Source organism: Notolepis coatsorum, assembly GCF_963971535.1.
Source record: "Notolepis coatsorum genome assembly, chromosome: 18".
Taxonomy (NCBI): Eukaryota; Metazoa; Chordata; class Actinopteri; order Aulopiformes; family Paralepididae; genus Notolepis; species Notolepis coatsorum.
Window position 1 is genome coordinate 89,175,398 of NC_140182.1, and position 16,361 is coordinate 89,191,758.

General features: G+C 43.2%; 2 protein-coding genes across 3 annotated transcripts in view; one reads left to right on the forward strand and one right to left on the reverse strand.

Moving 5' to 3' along the window:
* Positions 1 to 894, forward strand: part of tubgcp6 (tubulin gamma complex component 6) — a 75,323-nt gene extending 74,429 nt beyond the window's left edge. Inside the window, 1 exon segment of the mRNA XM_084334713.1 lies at positions 265 to 894. Within this exon segment, the coding sequence (XP_084190839.1) occupies positions 265 to 356 (92 nt within the window). The 3' untranslated portion in view covers positions 357 to 894.
* Positions 895 to 1,083: 189 nt separating this feature from the next.
* The window catches only part of appl2 (adaptor protein, phosphotyrosine interaction, PH domain and leucine zipper containing 2), a 34,463-nt gene continuing 19,185 nt past the window's right edge, over positions 1,084 to 16,361 (reverse strand). The window contains exons 11-21 of one of the 2 annotated variants that reach the window (XM_084334638.1): positions 14,458 to 14,646; positions 13,103 to 13,145; positions 12,755 to 12,811; positions 11,878 to 11,972; positions 10,354 to 10,506; positions 10,163 to 10,215; positions 9,596 to 9,770; positions 7,707 to 7,743; positions 5,231 to 5,386; positions 5,094 to 5,141; positions 1,084 to 4,019 (exon numbers count right to left, since the gene is read on the reverse strand). In XM_084334638.1, coding sequence (XP_084190764.1) covers positions 3,891 to 4,019; positions 5,094 to 5,141; positions 5,231 to 5,386; positions 7,707 to 7,743; positions 9,596 to 9,770; positions 10,163 to 10,215; positions 10,354 to 10,506; positions 11,878 to 11,972; positions 12,755 to 12,811; positions 13,103 to 13,145; positions 14,458 to 14,646 — 1,135 coding nt within the window. In that variant the 3' untranslated portion in view covers positions 1,084 to 3,890. Of the gene's footprint in view, positions 4,020 to 5,093; positions 5,142 to 5,230; positions 5,387 to 7,706; positions 7,744 to 9,595; positions 9,771 to 10,162; positions 10,216 to 10,353; positions 10,507 to 11,877; positions 11,973 to 12,754; positions 12,812 to 13,102; positions 13,146 to 14,436; positions 14,647 to 16,361 lie in introns of both variants that reach the window. The other variant, XM_084334637.1, reaches the window with a different exon arrangement.

The window sequence follows — 16,361 nt, forward strand, 5'->3', positions numbered from 1 at the left end:
GCACTGCAGTTCATGTGTGAAAAGTGCTATATAGATAGTTATTAATATGTATTATTATATTGTAAAAATGTATGCATTGAAATGTCTGTAAAGTCTCGACGACATTGAAAATGAGGGTGACCTCAATTGTCCTTTCGAGAATAAATAAAGGTTTGAATGAATAATTGTACAATAGCTTTCTAGGTAGAAGGTTGTTCCGTTGTGGAGTCGACATACAGTGAAATGTCGACGCTCATCTCTGTAAACCTCCTCTTCCTTCCTCAGTGGTGACCAAGCTGGTGAACCGAGGCTACCAGCCTCATCTGGAGGACTTCCTGCTCCGCATCAACTTCAACAACTACTACAAAGACTCCTGAGCTCTGTGTGTATGTGTGTGTGTGTGTGTGTGTGTGTTACATGAGCAAAGTGTTACCATTTTCCTCTTGTGAGTCATCATCATCTTAATCCTCTGTGTACAGAATGAAATGAAATGAAATGTCTGTAAATAGTCAAGCTGCAGTCATTTGGATGTACAAAGTATTCTTTGTAGAACTACTGTATTATCGTGGCATGGATTTTCTCATTGAATATCCCTGATGATGAATTGTATCCGTCTATTTCGGCGTGTGCCTGGCTATGCAGTTAGCCGTCCATCTAAAATGCAGACTTTATTCGGGGATGATAAAAAACCCATGTTGCCAAATGTAATATTCGTAGTGCTCAGGTGTGCTGCCATGCCTGGTTCAAGCCCGTGTCTATAGGTTCTTTGTGTAAAATAAGGGACAGGCTTCATTTTATTTCATGTAAATATAATAAATGCAACACGATTCTTATTTTGAATGAATTAATACTCCACACTGGCATTCACGTTGAAAATGCTTAATTAAGAGAAAATGTGAGCAGGTAAGAAAAAAGTCACTTATATTTATTAAAGATCGCATGTTAACATTTTGTTTAGAAAACTAGGTCAAACCATGAGTGCAAAGCCTGATGGGTAGTAGACACAGTCATTTACAAAAGAGTTATAGCGGAAGGGAGGAATGCAGTCCTTGCTAATATTACTTTCATTTTCCACAACAAATAGTACCCCCCCCCCCCCCCCCACATTGCATTATTACACTTAAAAAGCAGAACAAAGTCCAAATACATTGTACAATTGTAAGGATAAGTGACTAGAGTCAGTGTAGCTTCTTGAAAGGTTGCATGCGTCAACTGTTTTCATTCTATTGACCAATATTCACACGGAGGTCATTCTTTTTTTCTTTGCTTGTCTTGCTCAGGATGGGATTCCTTTCCCCCCTGTTCCCACCCAAGGTGCATGTGAATATGGTCAATAGAGCCAGCCAAAATAGCCCTTGTGGAGGTAAAGTAAGGGAATAATTCACTGAGCTTGCATTAATAGTATCGGAAGGTCTGCCAGTATGACAGACTGTACATGGGTACAGCAGAAAATGAAAGGGAAAGATGCTTGAGCATTGTGCAATTCACGTCCTTCAGCGTAGTGTCGGTAAAGAGTCCCAACAATGACCATGAACTTATTTTCAACAGCGAGCAGTCCCATGTGAAATAAATGCACATTATTCCTATTAATTCAATGTGGGTTTTTAGAATATAAACATGAACCATTACATGCATTACTCCCTTTTGTTGTAAGAACCTCCCCCAATCCCACAAACCCTCACTAAATGGTCCCTTACAAAAGCAGATCTAATGGAACCGCCCCATTACAAGTGCTTTTGGGCCCAGTAAACGGGTCCATGTAAACTCCTGCCCTCTTCTCACGCAAATAAGACCAGGAGGCCTGATGATGTTGGGGCAATGGAGGCGAACCATGCTAGAACAACGGTATGGTACAGTACCAGAGTTAGGACTAGGATAGGGGGTCGTGAGGAAACCTTTACCCAGGGAAAGTCTCCTCTCTGGGGGAAACATTAGACCCTTTACCCAGGGAAAGTCTCCTCTAGGGGGGAAACATTAGACCCTTTACCCAGGGAAAGTCTCCTCTCGGGGGGAAACATTAGACCCTTTACCCAGGGAAAGTCTCCTCTCGGGGGGACCCTTTACCCAGGGAAAGTCTCCTCTCGGGGGGAAACATTAGACCCTTTACCCAGGGAAAGTCTCCTCGGGGGGAAACATTAGACCCTTTACCCAGGGAAAGTCTCCTCTCGGGGGGAAACATTAGACCCTTTACCCAGGGAAAGTCTCCTCTCGGGGGGGACGGGGACATTAGACCCTTTACCCAGGGAAAGTCTCCTCTCGGGGGGGAAACATTAGACCCTTTACCCAGGGAAAGTCTCCTCTCAGGGGGGGACGGGTCAGAATCATTGGAATTCAGTGGTAAGAGGGAATTTAATGGATCAGTGACTTCTCCCCTAAGTTTTTACACTTATGTTTTGATTAGCATTCTTATGGGCGAGTGACGAGCGCATTGCTTTGCACTGTGTGCATAATCCTCTGTTTACATGCTGTTTATAGGAATAATTCATGGGGGTGTTGCAGTTTTCGTTACAGTTCAGCGCCCAGCAGATTCCAATCCATTGCACAGGGAATGAGAGAGAATTGGGGAGACCATTAATCATGCACCGCGTCACTCCTAGCATACTGATTTGGGGAAAACAGCTGAGATCATTATGCAATCATCTCTGTTTTGCCATTGTGTAGACACTGGAATTAATGATATTTACAAAAGTGGAATGAAATGTACTTTCTTTTTTTCTCCATTATCAGTTCAGAGTGCTCGAAGTTACTGCAGAATATATTTGATCTGAACATTACTTCGAAGCAAACCAATTTCAGCATAGTTGAAATTCTGAGAATAATAGGCTTTTTTGCCTCATGGTATGGCAGGACAGTGGGCTCAGCAAAATTCCACTTAAGAGTTTCACGCACACATCCTAGACTCATGCCAATCACTCATGCTGACCATGCCCACTTCTTCAAGGTTTACTGACAAACTATCCCACAGTCACTGCCCCGTGGGAAGTAAGGAAAAGAGTTTCATTCTTAAGTATTCTTTATCTTTCCTTCATTGTGATTCAAATTTACAGACGGCAATTAATAGTGCATTCTTTAGACATCAAGCCTCTCGTTAAATGAAGACACTGTGGAAGTGCAATAACATTGTCCTACAAAATGAAACAAATAACAGCGGTTGTTAAGGAGCCTCATATACTGTATATACTGTTCTGTGAAAGCTCTCCGAACGACCAAACTATGTAAACCTAAGTAGAAGCAACGGCCTACCCACCTTAAAGCTGCAGTAGGCAACTTCGGAGAAATTGGAGTGAGTGAGTTTACCTGCAAAATGGTGTTCCCAGGGTCGCTTCGAAAAACTAAGACCACTATCACGTTCCTCGTCAAAAAGCACACAATGTGCAAACCCACTTGCAGATCAGTTTTTTTTTCTGCTGGGCAGGTAAACTCACTCTTGCTCATTTCTCCGAAGTTGCCTACTGCAGCTTTAAGGTGGATGGCAAACGGAAAGAACGAATAAAAACATGAACATTAAATACATTACACTCCCTTCTATTGTAAGAACCTCCCCCAATCCCACAAAACCTCACTAAATGGTCCCTTACAAAAGCAGATCTAATGGCCGCCCCATTAAAAGTGCTTTTGGGCCCAGGAAACACAGGTCCATGTAAACTCCTGCCCTCTTCTCACCTCAGAGCAAATAAGACCAGGAGGCCTGATGATGTTGGGGCAATGGAGGCAAACCATGCTAGAACAACGGAATGGTACAGTACCAGAGTTAGGACTAGGATAGGGGGTCGTGAGGAAACCTTTACCCAGGTAAAGTCTACTCTCGGGGGGGACGACGACGACACATCAGACCCTTTACCGAGGGAAAGTCTCCTCTCTTGGGGGTTAAGTCAGACCCCAGTCTTGGTGGTGGTGGTTCTGAGGTGGTGCTAGGCCTCGGACTCCAGGTCCTCTTGTCCGTCCTCAGTCGAGTCGCCCATCTCTGAATCGAGAAGGAGGAACTTGCCGTCGTTGGTCAGCGGCATGGACTTCATCAGCTGGGCGAGAGCCTCTGGGTCCTATAGTGGACACGACCAGTGTGGGTTTAGTTACCTCCTAACCCACAGTAGTGTTGGGTTCTTCTAATAAGAATTCAATAGATAGATGCATAATCATTGTGTTTTGAAAAAAGGAAAATCCACCCTGAAATACAATCCACATTATTTCTTTTTTTTTGTATCTACTTTTTCTCCTTTTTTCTGTGATTTTTCTCCCATCCCAATTTCCTCTCGTGCCAATTCTCCCTCCCCTGTCCTGATCGTTGCTCGCATGTGCCCCCCACTGGCCGGTCGTAGGGAGGATAGAAGCCCATGTCTCCTCCGATACAAGTGAAGGCAGCCAGTCACTTCTTTTCACCTGCCAGCGTGGACTCTCATTGGCGAGGTGTAACGTGTGGGAGGCTCACACTGCCCCCGCCATTTCCTGACTTTGCTGTGCAGGCACCCCAACCGACCTGTAGTAGTCGCTGTTTTACAACGACCAGACTACCACCCATCGACTCCCCTCCCGCTGACTTTGCCAATTGAGTCAGTATGACGGCCGGCCCAAGCCGGAGGCAACGCTGACAGCCGGATTCGATACCGGTGTCTCTTGTGTTGGTGACGAGTGCAATGTCCGCTGCGCCACCCAACCGCCCAATCCACATTATTTCTATAATACTGTATAACTGATTGGATTTGTGAATATCTCTTTAGCGTCTCTTTAAGCTGAACACCAGAGAGACGAGACTAGTGATCATCAAAAGACAAATCCTGGAGCTGCTCCATCGACTGAATAGTGGAACAACTCCTAGGTCATTATGACAGTGAGCCTAAACATGGTCATGTTACTGAGATATGGGTACATTTTCTGATTCCAAGCGAAGTCCTAAATAAAATTTATAATTTGAATAATAGCTCAAAGTAAAATTCTATGAGCACACAAAGTGTTGCCTGATTGACATCACAAATTCAAGTCTTGATGCTCGGATTTCCAGCTCAGCTTAGTTGTCCGTGTTCATAGATATTGACTTAACTGTCCAACATAGTTGTATTGGTAACAATGTAAATTCTCTTTTAGGGTGGATATTTAATATGAAGTGTTATTGGAGTTACCTTCTTGGCTTCTATAATCTCCTTCCCCAAGCTTATCGTGTAACATATCTGTGAATAAAGATAAACATAAATCTAGTAAAAAAAACGTGTCTCGAGACATTGGAATTCACAGGCTTCTGTCTTGCTGGCGAACGTACCTTCTCGCCCTCCGTGTTGCTTTCGAAGACGAAGACGCTGAAGGACGGCTCCCCCTCCTCATCTCCGTCGCTCCAGTCTCTGCCCTCCACCACAAAGCCCATCAGCCTGCCGTTCTCCTGGTGGGCTGCGAACTGGCACACCTCCCCGAGCTGGAACTGAGGCCCACATATAGATGTGGGGGGGGGGGGGTAAGCGCAGGGCAGTCCAATTATTTCTATTGATCAGTTCATTTTGAGTCAATTCATCTTAACAAATCTAACCTTGAGAGTTTGTTTTCAAGTTTTGTCCCCCTCATATTGAGCTCCCAGAGACTCCTGGCCCCCAAGCAATGTCATGTGTGACACAAGAATGGGTTTGTAATAAATTATTGCTGTATTTTTTGGTAATAAATAAAATAAAAGTGCGTCTTTCGTCTACAGGTAGCTCTATTGACAAGCTTCGTATGCATTACATAATATATACAAAGCTCTAACGAACCGGATTCTGAGGGTGAAGTCGAAGCTTGTCCTAACTAATTACTGCAAGTTTGCATTGTGTTTTCGAAGGGATCAACAGAAAGCTCAGAGCCTCGACAAAGACCGGTGAGGTGAAAACACAAACCGCTGCTGAAATTAATCCTTTCAAATCCTCCAGTCAATGAAAGCTCGGTGCTGCCACCATTGGTCCCCAATAAGATCAGAGCCTTGACCCGACAGGTTACAGTAACAGTGATTTATTGGCAACCAGTGGTGGCAGCACAGAGTGTTCGTCGAGCTTTCCCAGAAGACCACAAAAGAACATCTTGGCTGGATGATTTGAAAGTAGACTTCTGGGAGAAAAGGGTCATTTCATACTGTATTTCAGCAGCAGCTTGTGTTTTCACCTCACCGGCATTTGGTGAGACCAGTGGTGTCATTTCAGTAAAAGCCAAGGTATGGCGAGGAGGGAGGGGGGGTAGGGAGGCTTTCCCCCCCTTGGTGGATCTTTTTGGTCAAACCAGTTGTGCAATAGTTACTTTTGGTGAGTTGTTTCTATACAATTCACTTATATGACATTTAGGTATGACACAGGACTACACAAGCATTTTTAGTATAGAAATGTGTCAACAGACTAAAGCAGGGAACCACAATATTTTGCATACGAATTATGCAGAATGTAATATAACTTATTTTTCTTGCAATTGAGCCAATTTTCCTTAGGTACGGTTTTGAGGTGTGTTCAACAGAATGTAGTATCAAAGACAAATTAAGACAAATTCACAAAAAGTATGGGTTACTGAATGCTGAACTGCACTGTTATAATCACTAAGCCATTGTAAGACCTTACCTGTGTCCCTGTATCACTTGTCTCTGCTGCCCTTTGATTAAAAAACGTCTGTGTCCATTTTCCTTTTTTTTGTGGCATATTTCAGTTAGTCACAGTAAAAGTCACCTAGTAAAAGTGAGATAATTGACAATATCAAAACATGCTAGGGCTGTACCGAATAGTTCGAAGCTTCGTTCATAATGTTGACATTCGAATTTTCTAAATCAACATAACAAATTGTAATTATAATATATATATATATTTTTTTATTTAAATTTGCCAAGGTATGGCGAGTGCCATACCAAAACGACGCCCCTGGGTGAGACTCTTGGAGCTTTCTGTTGATCCCTTCGAAAACATAATGCAAACTTGCAATAATTAGTTAGGACAAGCTTTGACTTAACCCTCAAAATCTTTCCGGCGGTTCGTTATAGAGATTTGTATACTGTATGTACATATAAAGCTTGTCAATAGAGCTAGTCTACAGGCTACTTTAATAATCTAGTGAAGCCTTGGCTTTAGATCGTCTCACTAGCAGCCAGCCATCACTTTATCCCAGTGGTTAGTTATTGACCGAGTGAGCGGGCGGATAAGGACTGGGTTGCAACAATAGGGAGGTGTAGTCTGACGTCACTGGTTGTTCCACCCGTTTAGGGATTTATCATTGGGAAAATGGATTATCGGCTATTGTAACGATTCTGACGCATGGAAATTGAAAAGCTTTCCATTTTGCACAGAATGAGTTCCCTTCTATCACTAACATTATTGTTTAAGCATTTTTGGTTTAAATAAAATCTGGCGATTCTTTTCTATGATTAATTGCGAATATTTTCATGTTGAGCTATAGATTGTGGATGAATAAGCACAGAAAGGTACACCATGCAAATGTTAATGCTTTAATTGTGTTAAACGAGACGATTTAGAAATGGGCAATGGGGAAATACATTGCATTGGACAGAGGGTAGAAAACGAAAAACGGCAATGAAGTAACCACTACACCTCCCTATAATGGGCAGCCTGGCTCATTTCAGGGAATTCGAAGTGAGTGGGGAGAAGTTACGTACCGAACATAAAATTGATTTGTCAATTTTTGCCTGCCGCCTAGATAGGGAGTGAGACTGACTCATTAATTCACTCTGTGACACGACGACATCGCCAAATACGTTGGTCTCTTCTTTTGGAGATACTTACACTTATCCTCGTGACTTGAGTCTGAGGGTCAATCAACCTATTGGGGGAGACAGGACACAAGGGAGCCTATTAGGAGAAGTGAACGCTTGCTACTGTCAAAATGTATACCACCAGATGGCTCTTGTTGAAAAGAGAAGACCAGCTAGTTTAGCTGCTTCCCTGGAACAGTATTCAGCAACATATGCTGCCTCTCTCGTCCTCCAAATGAGTCTCCTCATTCAGCTTGTACTCTTATTCAAGGTCAACATGAGCGTCTGACAATAAGGGAAAATAAATCAACCCCCCCCCCCCCCCCCAAGATATAACGTTAAGTTGTTATTTGCATTCGTAAACTGCCATTTAGTGATGTTAGCAAACGACATGATTCCCCCTCACGGATAGTAGTTTCTCTTATGTTATCTTTGGAATACTTACCTTGTGGTTGTAGTATGAGAAAGTGTCAGCCTGATATTGTCACTTTTATCTTCTTCAGTAAATCACTAGCTATTAGTCACCGTGCCTCTCCATAGAGTGGAGTGAACCATCCAGATTGGGTACATTTCATTACCAAAAAAGGTGTACATAAAAGATAACCCATACATTTAAATAAGCTTGAAAATAGCACAGCGGAAAATGCGTACTTTCTTTCCGAGTGGTATATTTAAGCATTACATCACGCGCAGGAGTGGTTTGTGACCAATAAACCATGCCTAGGGGTGGTCGTTAGACCCCCCTAGGCATGGTTTATTGGTCACAAATCACGACTACAAGTGGTGTAAAGCTTTTATACAACTGCCAGATTCATCCAACCTTATTTCTATACAATAAACACACATTAATCGAAGATTTATTGAAAAAACCATCCGCCAGAAAAAGTAGTTCCCACAACTACAAAAAAGACAAGTTGCCTCCATGTGGAAGCAGCTTGAAGTGCATCCAACCAAACTAACACATCCAACTGTGTATTATTGGAATGATTGAGAGAAGTTGCCTCATGTGGAAGCAGCTTGAAGTGCATCCAACCAACTAACACATCCAACTGTGTATTATTGGAATGATTGATTGAAAATTTTATTACCAGATGCAGAATGGGTACAATACAGTACGGCTCAATACACACAATTGTTAAGGGAATGCAGACCTACTTTCCATAGAACTTCATTCTTAGATGCTTCTATATAAAGTAGGTAAAACAAATTAAAACGTTTTCTTTGCCCTATAGGAAAAAAACATTTTCTTCGCCCTATTTTTTTATTTATTTCTTTTAGCCTAAACTTAACCAGTTGGAAACCAGGGGTACAGTAATAAAATTAGCAATCAAGCAATCAATCAATTCAATAGACCATGCTCACTTAAAACAGCGCTGCTTCTCTCTCAGTCTGACTCCCCCGCTGTTGCAGACAGGAGTGTGTGTGTGTGTGTGTGTGTGTGTGTGTGTGTGTGTATGTGTGTGTGTGTGTTTGTGGGTACGCCAGCGTCGGACAGTGTGAGAGTGAACGCTGCAGTCAGTGGGAAGGAAGTAGAAATTTAAATCAATCAATCAATCCGCGATTTTTCTTTTGTTCTAGATTGACTCAAGACCCATCAATTACATCATCCAACATTGTTTAAAGGACTAACACATTCCCCTTGACAGAATCGCTTCATATTTAGTCGTTATGGTGCTATCAACATATCCATTTGTTGTCCGCGATCTTGTTTTCTCCCGGAGTGAGCCGGGGAGTGATATGTGATTCGGTTGTGGGCGGGTCCTGAGCCCAGGACCGTGGATTGTTGCCAATAAAGACGTGTAAATGGCCAATCAGAATCGAGAAATGTGCATGCCGTTGTATAAACCCTCTTAACCCCTACTAGAAGTCTCTCGGTGCGAGTCATTAGGTCAGACTGGCGGAGTCTTTCTGGGAGTGTACCTGAGACAGCTGCTGGTGACCATGAGATGTGACTCGGTGGTCTTGAAGATGTTGTGAATGGCGCGGGCGGCCAGCACCTGTCTCATGGCCTCGTAGATCACTTCCTGGTTATGGCCGCAGCGCACCGCCATGGAGCCCAAGAAGCGCACGGCAAACACCTGCTGCAGGAGTGAGTCTGTACAGGGGCACACACACACACCCGTCAAACACCTGCTGCAGGAGTGAGTCTGTACAGGGGCACACACACACACCCGTCAAACACCTGCTGCAGGAGTGAGTCTGTACAGGGGCACACACACCCACCAATGTACAAAACACAGAAGGTAAGCGTGCACACACACATATACGTACACACAAACAAGGCAAGCAAACATACAAACACATAAGATACACAAGGTAAGCAAACGCAAATGTGCACAAAGGCAAGCAAGCATACAAACCCACACAAGCACAAACTCATGAGGTAGACCAAAAAACACACAACAGAGAAGATAAGCTAAGTGGAAAGAGTGCTAGAGGGAGGTGGTAGAGGACATTAACTTGCATTTGGAAAAAGAAAATAGTTACCATCACTTTCTGGGGAGCAGTCATCATCTGTCTCCCCAAAAGGATTTGTACGCCTGTAAGGAAAGAACCACACACACACACACAATTAATCAATTAAACCTTGTGTTGGGCTATTATCCTCCTTCCTGATAATGATATCTTAATCATTAGGAAGCTTTCAGGAAATTAGCTTTCTCTCTCTCTGTCCTCACCTCCCCCCTGTCCTGTTCTGGTCCAGGAACTCGGAGGCCGGCAGCATGATGTCAAACTGGATGGGTGTCCCGGGGGCTATGAGGTCCTCTGGCTCCGGGGGCCCAGCATTCTCAGAACCGCCAGCACCAGGTTGGGCTCCTCCTGGCTTCGCCCTGCAAGGACCAATATGGACGGGATAGGAGGACGAAGAGGATGAGTATAAGATCCACATATCTGAACCCCGCAGTTACCATCATCTTTGAAGAGAAAGGCTTTGCATAGCATGAGATGCTGTTGCCCCTTACGTGACTGCGATCTGCAAGCCAGGGGCTTTTTGTATCCGCAGTCACTCTCAGCTATGCCGCTACCAGGCTCGTATTAAGCACCAAGCGCTGCTTCTGAGCTGGGGGTGGGTCAAAAATATATCAGATATGAATTTCAAAGATACCCAGCGTACAATATGGGTTTAACACAGCGAGGCGCTGGGGTCTGAAAGCTCGGAGTTGCTAATAAACAGTTTAAATCATTGTTACAAAACGAGTGGTACTTACAGAGCGAGCCGTCCATTTCCGCCGTTGGTGTCACAGCGCATGCGCACCAGGCAGCCAAATAGCTGCAGAAGAAGAAGACGCCTTCTTGCAAACGTTCGGTCTGTAAGTACCACTCGTTTTGTAACAATGATTTAAACTGTTTATTAGCAACTCCGAGCTTTCAGACCCCAGCGCCTCGCTGTGTTAAACCCATATTGTACGCTGGGTATCTTTGAAATTAATATCTGATATATTTTTGACCCACCCCCAGCTCAGAAGCAGCGCTTGGTGCTTAATACGAGCCTGGTAGCGACATAGCGGAGAGTGACTGCGGATACAAAAAGCCCCTGGCTTGCAGATCGCAGTCACGTAAGGGGCTAGAGATGCTGTAGGTTAAACAAAATGAAGCACTTTCAACGTTCCAAGTCTGACATCTTTAAGAGGAATTCAAGTGAGCAGCGGCAGCATGAGTAGTAGACCAGCCATATTATTAAGCTTTGAAAGGTCAATACGTAGAGGACTGAACGCTTCCAAGTGTCGATACATAGGCTACAGTTCAAGAGCGCTGTGGTGGAACCGGAGAGGTAAAATCTTCATGGTACAAATGTATTGTTAAAACATCGCTAATCAAATACATTTTAGATTAGGAGTGCAGTAGAGGACTGGACTTTTTCTGGCCAGGAAAAAGGATGGTGCATTTTATTTAGCGCTTTTATCCAAAGTGCTTTACAATTTTGTTCCTCACATTCACCCATTCACTCACACGTTCACACACCGACGGCGGAGGCATCATCGGGAGCAATTAGGGTTTAAGTGTCTTGCTCAAGGACATTTCGACACGCTGCCTGGGAGGAGCGGGAATCGAACCAGGAACCGTCCCGGGTAAAACACACACAAGGATGATTCATCTCCTATATCAGCCGCATTAACCTTCTGATCACCAGATGACCGCTCTACCTCCTGAACCACTGTCGCCCCCGAATATAAACTCATACGAGCAGCAGCCTGTCTGACCTGTCAGGGTTTGGTGAGCCCTCTTGTCTCTTCTCAAAGCTGGTGATGGGCGTGACGGCCTGGATGGCTGTCTGGTTCAGCCGGATGGCCACGGCCTGAGGAGAAAAGAGAGAACGTCACACCAATACCACATTGATGTGAGAGTCCTGTCTAAGAACACAGGAGGGCGCCGTTTCCCCTCAAACATTTTACAGTAATGTATGACTCAGGGGAAGGATTGCTATAATGCATCATGACAGTGTGATGTATAATGTGTAGCTCAAATCAATCCCACTTCAATAGGAGCCATTTAGGATACCATATACATCCAGCAGTGTGGCTATTATGGGTAGGGCCTGACTGGAAGGTTGCCGGTACGAGTGCTGTTGTCCAGAAGAGAGCGTTAGCATACCATGAGCTGGACATTTACATTTTCTATTCCCATGACCTGTTTTTTTTTTTTACTGTCCAATCCTGACACACACACCCTTGCAGAAAATGAAGGTAATAGTTCAGTCAGGCACCAGGAAGCCTGGACTTCTCAGGGTCACTAGATAAGATGGGAGTCTGGGTAGAAACACAAGGATGATTCATCTCCTATATCAGCCGCTTCCCTGTGACAAATAACCTTTCCGTAAACATGCAAGACTTCTCAGAAATGCAGACGAGAGCATGACAGATCATCTGCAGCCAAGCAGAAGACCCACGTGCCAACGGTGGAAACAGTGCCGTAAATGCTTCATCATGTCTCTTGGACAGAGAATGACTGTATATAACATGTTTTGAGTGGTGCGGTGAAGCTCTGATTCTTAACGCGTTTGGTTAAAAGGCAAAGGGTGTGCCTCTTATCTAATCTATAATGATTTGTGTGTGGGTGTGGGTGTATGCGTGTGGTTACCTCTGGGTTGTCAGTCAGGTATATCTGTCTGGAGATGTTGTTCACAGTACAAATCCACTGAAGGGGAAACACAGGGACCAACATTAAGACTCTCTCACACAGGGAAATCAGATTGAAGCACCATATCAAATCCATTCACTGATACCAGCTGTGACAGGCAAGCCAGATGCGTTTAAAGCGTGAATCCAAATAATGTAAAACCTGCACAAATGAATCTAGACAGGCGGCTCCCGCGTTGTTGTCCGACTGATACGGTTTATGGCTGAGGCCCTCGACATGTAGATGTAAGATAATAAAAGGAAGATCGCACACGATGTGTGAAATATGAAGTCGTTCTTGGGCACTTACCTCCTCGTATTCCTTCCTGCTTTCGGCTTGGAGAATCATTGAACTGAAATGGAAGATAACGGAGGGAAATCAATAGGCTGTAGGAGGAAATCAAGAAAGGTTTTAATGTGTGGAATCTCTAATCTGTTTTAATGTGTGGAATCTAATCGGTTTTAATGTATGGAATCTCTAATCAGTTTTAATATGTGGAATCTCTAATCAGTTTTAATGTGTGGAATCTAATCGGTTTTAATGTATAGAATCTCTAATCAGTTTTAATGTGTGGAATCTAATCGGTTTTAATGTGTGGAATCTAATCAGTTTTAATGTGTGGAATCTCTAATCAGTTTTAATGTGTGGAATCTCTAATCAGTTTTAATGTGTGGAATCTCTAATCAGTTTTAATGTCACAGAGTCACTGAGTGCATCGGATCACTTACGGTACCTAAGGCCTGCACAAAACATACATTATAGGCTATGGCACATCTCATGCAAACAGATTATTGATGTAAAAATATGTCACAATATTTCTTTTCTTCTCATTTTTTAAAGTTATAACAATTTGACTGTTCCCATCCAATTCCAATGGCAAATATAGTTTTATAGTACAGCAGAATGTTAATATAGTTTGATACAGTAGTACAGCAGAATGTTAATATAGTTTTATAGTACAGCAGAATGTTAATATAGTTTTATAGTACAGCAGAATGATAATATGGTTTGATAGTTCAGCAGAATGTTAATAGTTTGATACAGTAGTACAGCAGAATGTTAATATAGTTTTATAGTACAGCAGAATGTTAATATAGTTTTATAGTACAGCAGAATGTTAATATAGTTTTATAGTACAGCAGAATGTTAATATAGTTTGATAGTTCAGCAGAATGTTAATAGTTTTATAGTACAGCAGAATGTTAATATAGTTTTATAGTGCAGCAGAATGTTAATATAGTTTTATAGTACAGCAGAATGTTAATATAGTTTTATAGTACAGCAGAATGATAATATGGTTTGATAGTTCAGCAGAATGATAATATAGTTTTATAGTACAGCAGAATGTTAATATCGTTTTATAGTACAGCAGAATGATAATATGGTTTTATAGTACAGCAGAATGATAATATGGTTTGATAGTTCAGCAGAATGTTAATATAGTTTTATAGTACAGCAGAATGATAATATGGTTTTATAGTACAGCAGAATGATAATATGGTTTGATAGTTCAGCAGAATGTTAATATAGTTTTATAGTTCAGCAGAATGTTAATATAGTTTGATAGTTCAGCAGAATGATAATATAGTTTGATAGTTCAGCAGAATGATAATATAGTTTGATTGACTGATGATGTTTTATACTTTTTACGTGTGTGTCCGTACGTTTTGCCGGTGGGGGAGGTGATCTGAAAACAGTAGCGTCTGTCCTCACATTCCACCGCCATCACAGAGCTGTTATCCAGGTCCAGTATCATGCCCCCTGCCACTGCCCCCCGAGGCTGGCACATCAGGTTCCCCCCCTGGGTGAAGAAGTACAGGCGGTCCCAGGCTGTCGTCACCAGGCCTGTCTTGCTGCAGCAGAGAGAGAGAGAGGGAGCGAGAGCGAGAGTGAGAGATAGAGATAGAGAGATAGCCAAGGTTAGCATTTCGTTCCCCTACCCCCCTACAAGGACCACAATGGAAATAAGCTCTGAGCTTTTTTGTGTCCATCCTTGGCAGTATTTCCTAACTGTGCTTCTGCCAGATGTTATTATATATATATATATATATATATATATATATATATATATATATTATCAAATAAAGTCATTCATTCAAGGTTATTGGGAGCATCATTTTGAGATACATAATTAAGTTGTTATGCTGGCACAAGTGGTCATCTATCACCATGATTGGATGCTAGTGCCTCAAGTCTACACACTGTATGCCAGAATATATATATACTGTATGACTCACTCTTTCAAAACAGTTGCTTACATACATATGGCTCATGTAGAATACTCAAGCTCTCCATTTTGTACCCTCAGCATTAAAGCACTCCCAAAATGCTGGTATATTGTCCCCTGAATTGAGAAACGTTCCATGTGCCGTCGTTGTGAAAAACAACAACAACAACGTGCGTGAGAGAACAAATGTTCTGCGGACTCCGTTCTTGACAAGCCCTTGTCGGCAGGGTGCGTGTCATCGTCAAGCAGGATGGCATTCGGCAGAAACCTTTTCTCCGGTGCCACAGACATTTGTCAAAAGGCTGGGGGCGACGTGTATGAGGGAGGGACAGAGTTTGACAGCCCTGGCATTTCACTGAATCAAACTGGGTGAATCAAACTGGGGCTGCATGTCGCAGTGTCTGTCTGTCTACCTCCCCTCCCCTCCCCGTCCCCATCAAGGAAGTTCTCCGCCCCCATACATCCACACAGGAATAAGCTAGGGCTGGGCAATTCATCGAGTTTCAATTTCAATTATGATTTGGACTTCCCACGATCATGAAAACAAGATAATCGAAATAAAATATTATTGTGCCGAATGCCGTGTTGCTCTCATTTTGTCTCGTCTTGTAAATGCAGCGCACCCTTCCTTCACAGCGGGAGCCACCACGCGTTTCTCAAGTTATTTTGAAACGTCTTTGGTAACTTGTAGAAGATGACAGAAGGGCGCCCTTTGGTCGAGAAGAATGGTAAAACTAATTCAGTCGTCGTCATACGATGTTATCCAAATCATTGAGTAATGTTGTTTAATAATTGTGATTTCAATATCAATCAAAATAATCGTGATTATTGTTTATGCCATAATGGAGCAGCCCTGTCAACATATTGCAGTACCTGGCCCACCTTGACAAGACTTTATTGTTTTACTGCCATCGAACCACCTCTGAGCTGTCTAGGGGAGAAGAGTGGAGGCGCACATCAATCCAAATGTGTGAGATGTCAGTGATGTGCGCTCTACTGTTTGTTTACACGTTGTAGTTCCAAATTGAAATCTCAAACAATGGGGGGACATCAGACACGTTGGACGGATGACGTACAGGAGTCGTGAACACTGACAGAACTTCAAAGCTCATTCCTTGACTGATCCGAGTCCTCTCGTATTTCTCAGGTGGGAACTAGGGTGGAAAGGAATCCCATCCTGAGCAACGTCATAAGAGCAAAAGGTGGGGCGCTCTAGTAGCACACCATGTAACGCGCTGCATCGCGAAACGGCCGACCCGGGTTCGATTCCTGGACCCGGCGTCCTTTGCCGAATGTCTTCCCCTGCTCTGTCTCCCATTTCCTCCTCTCCCTCTACCGGAC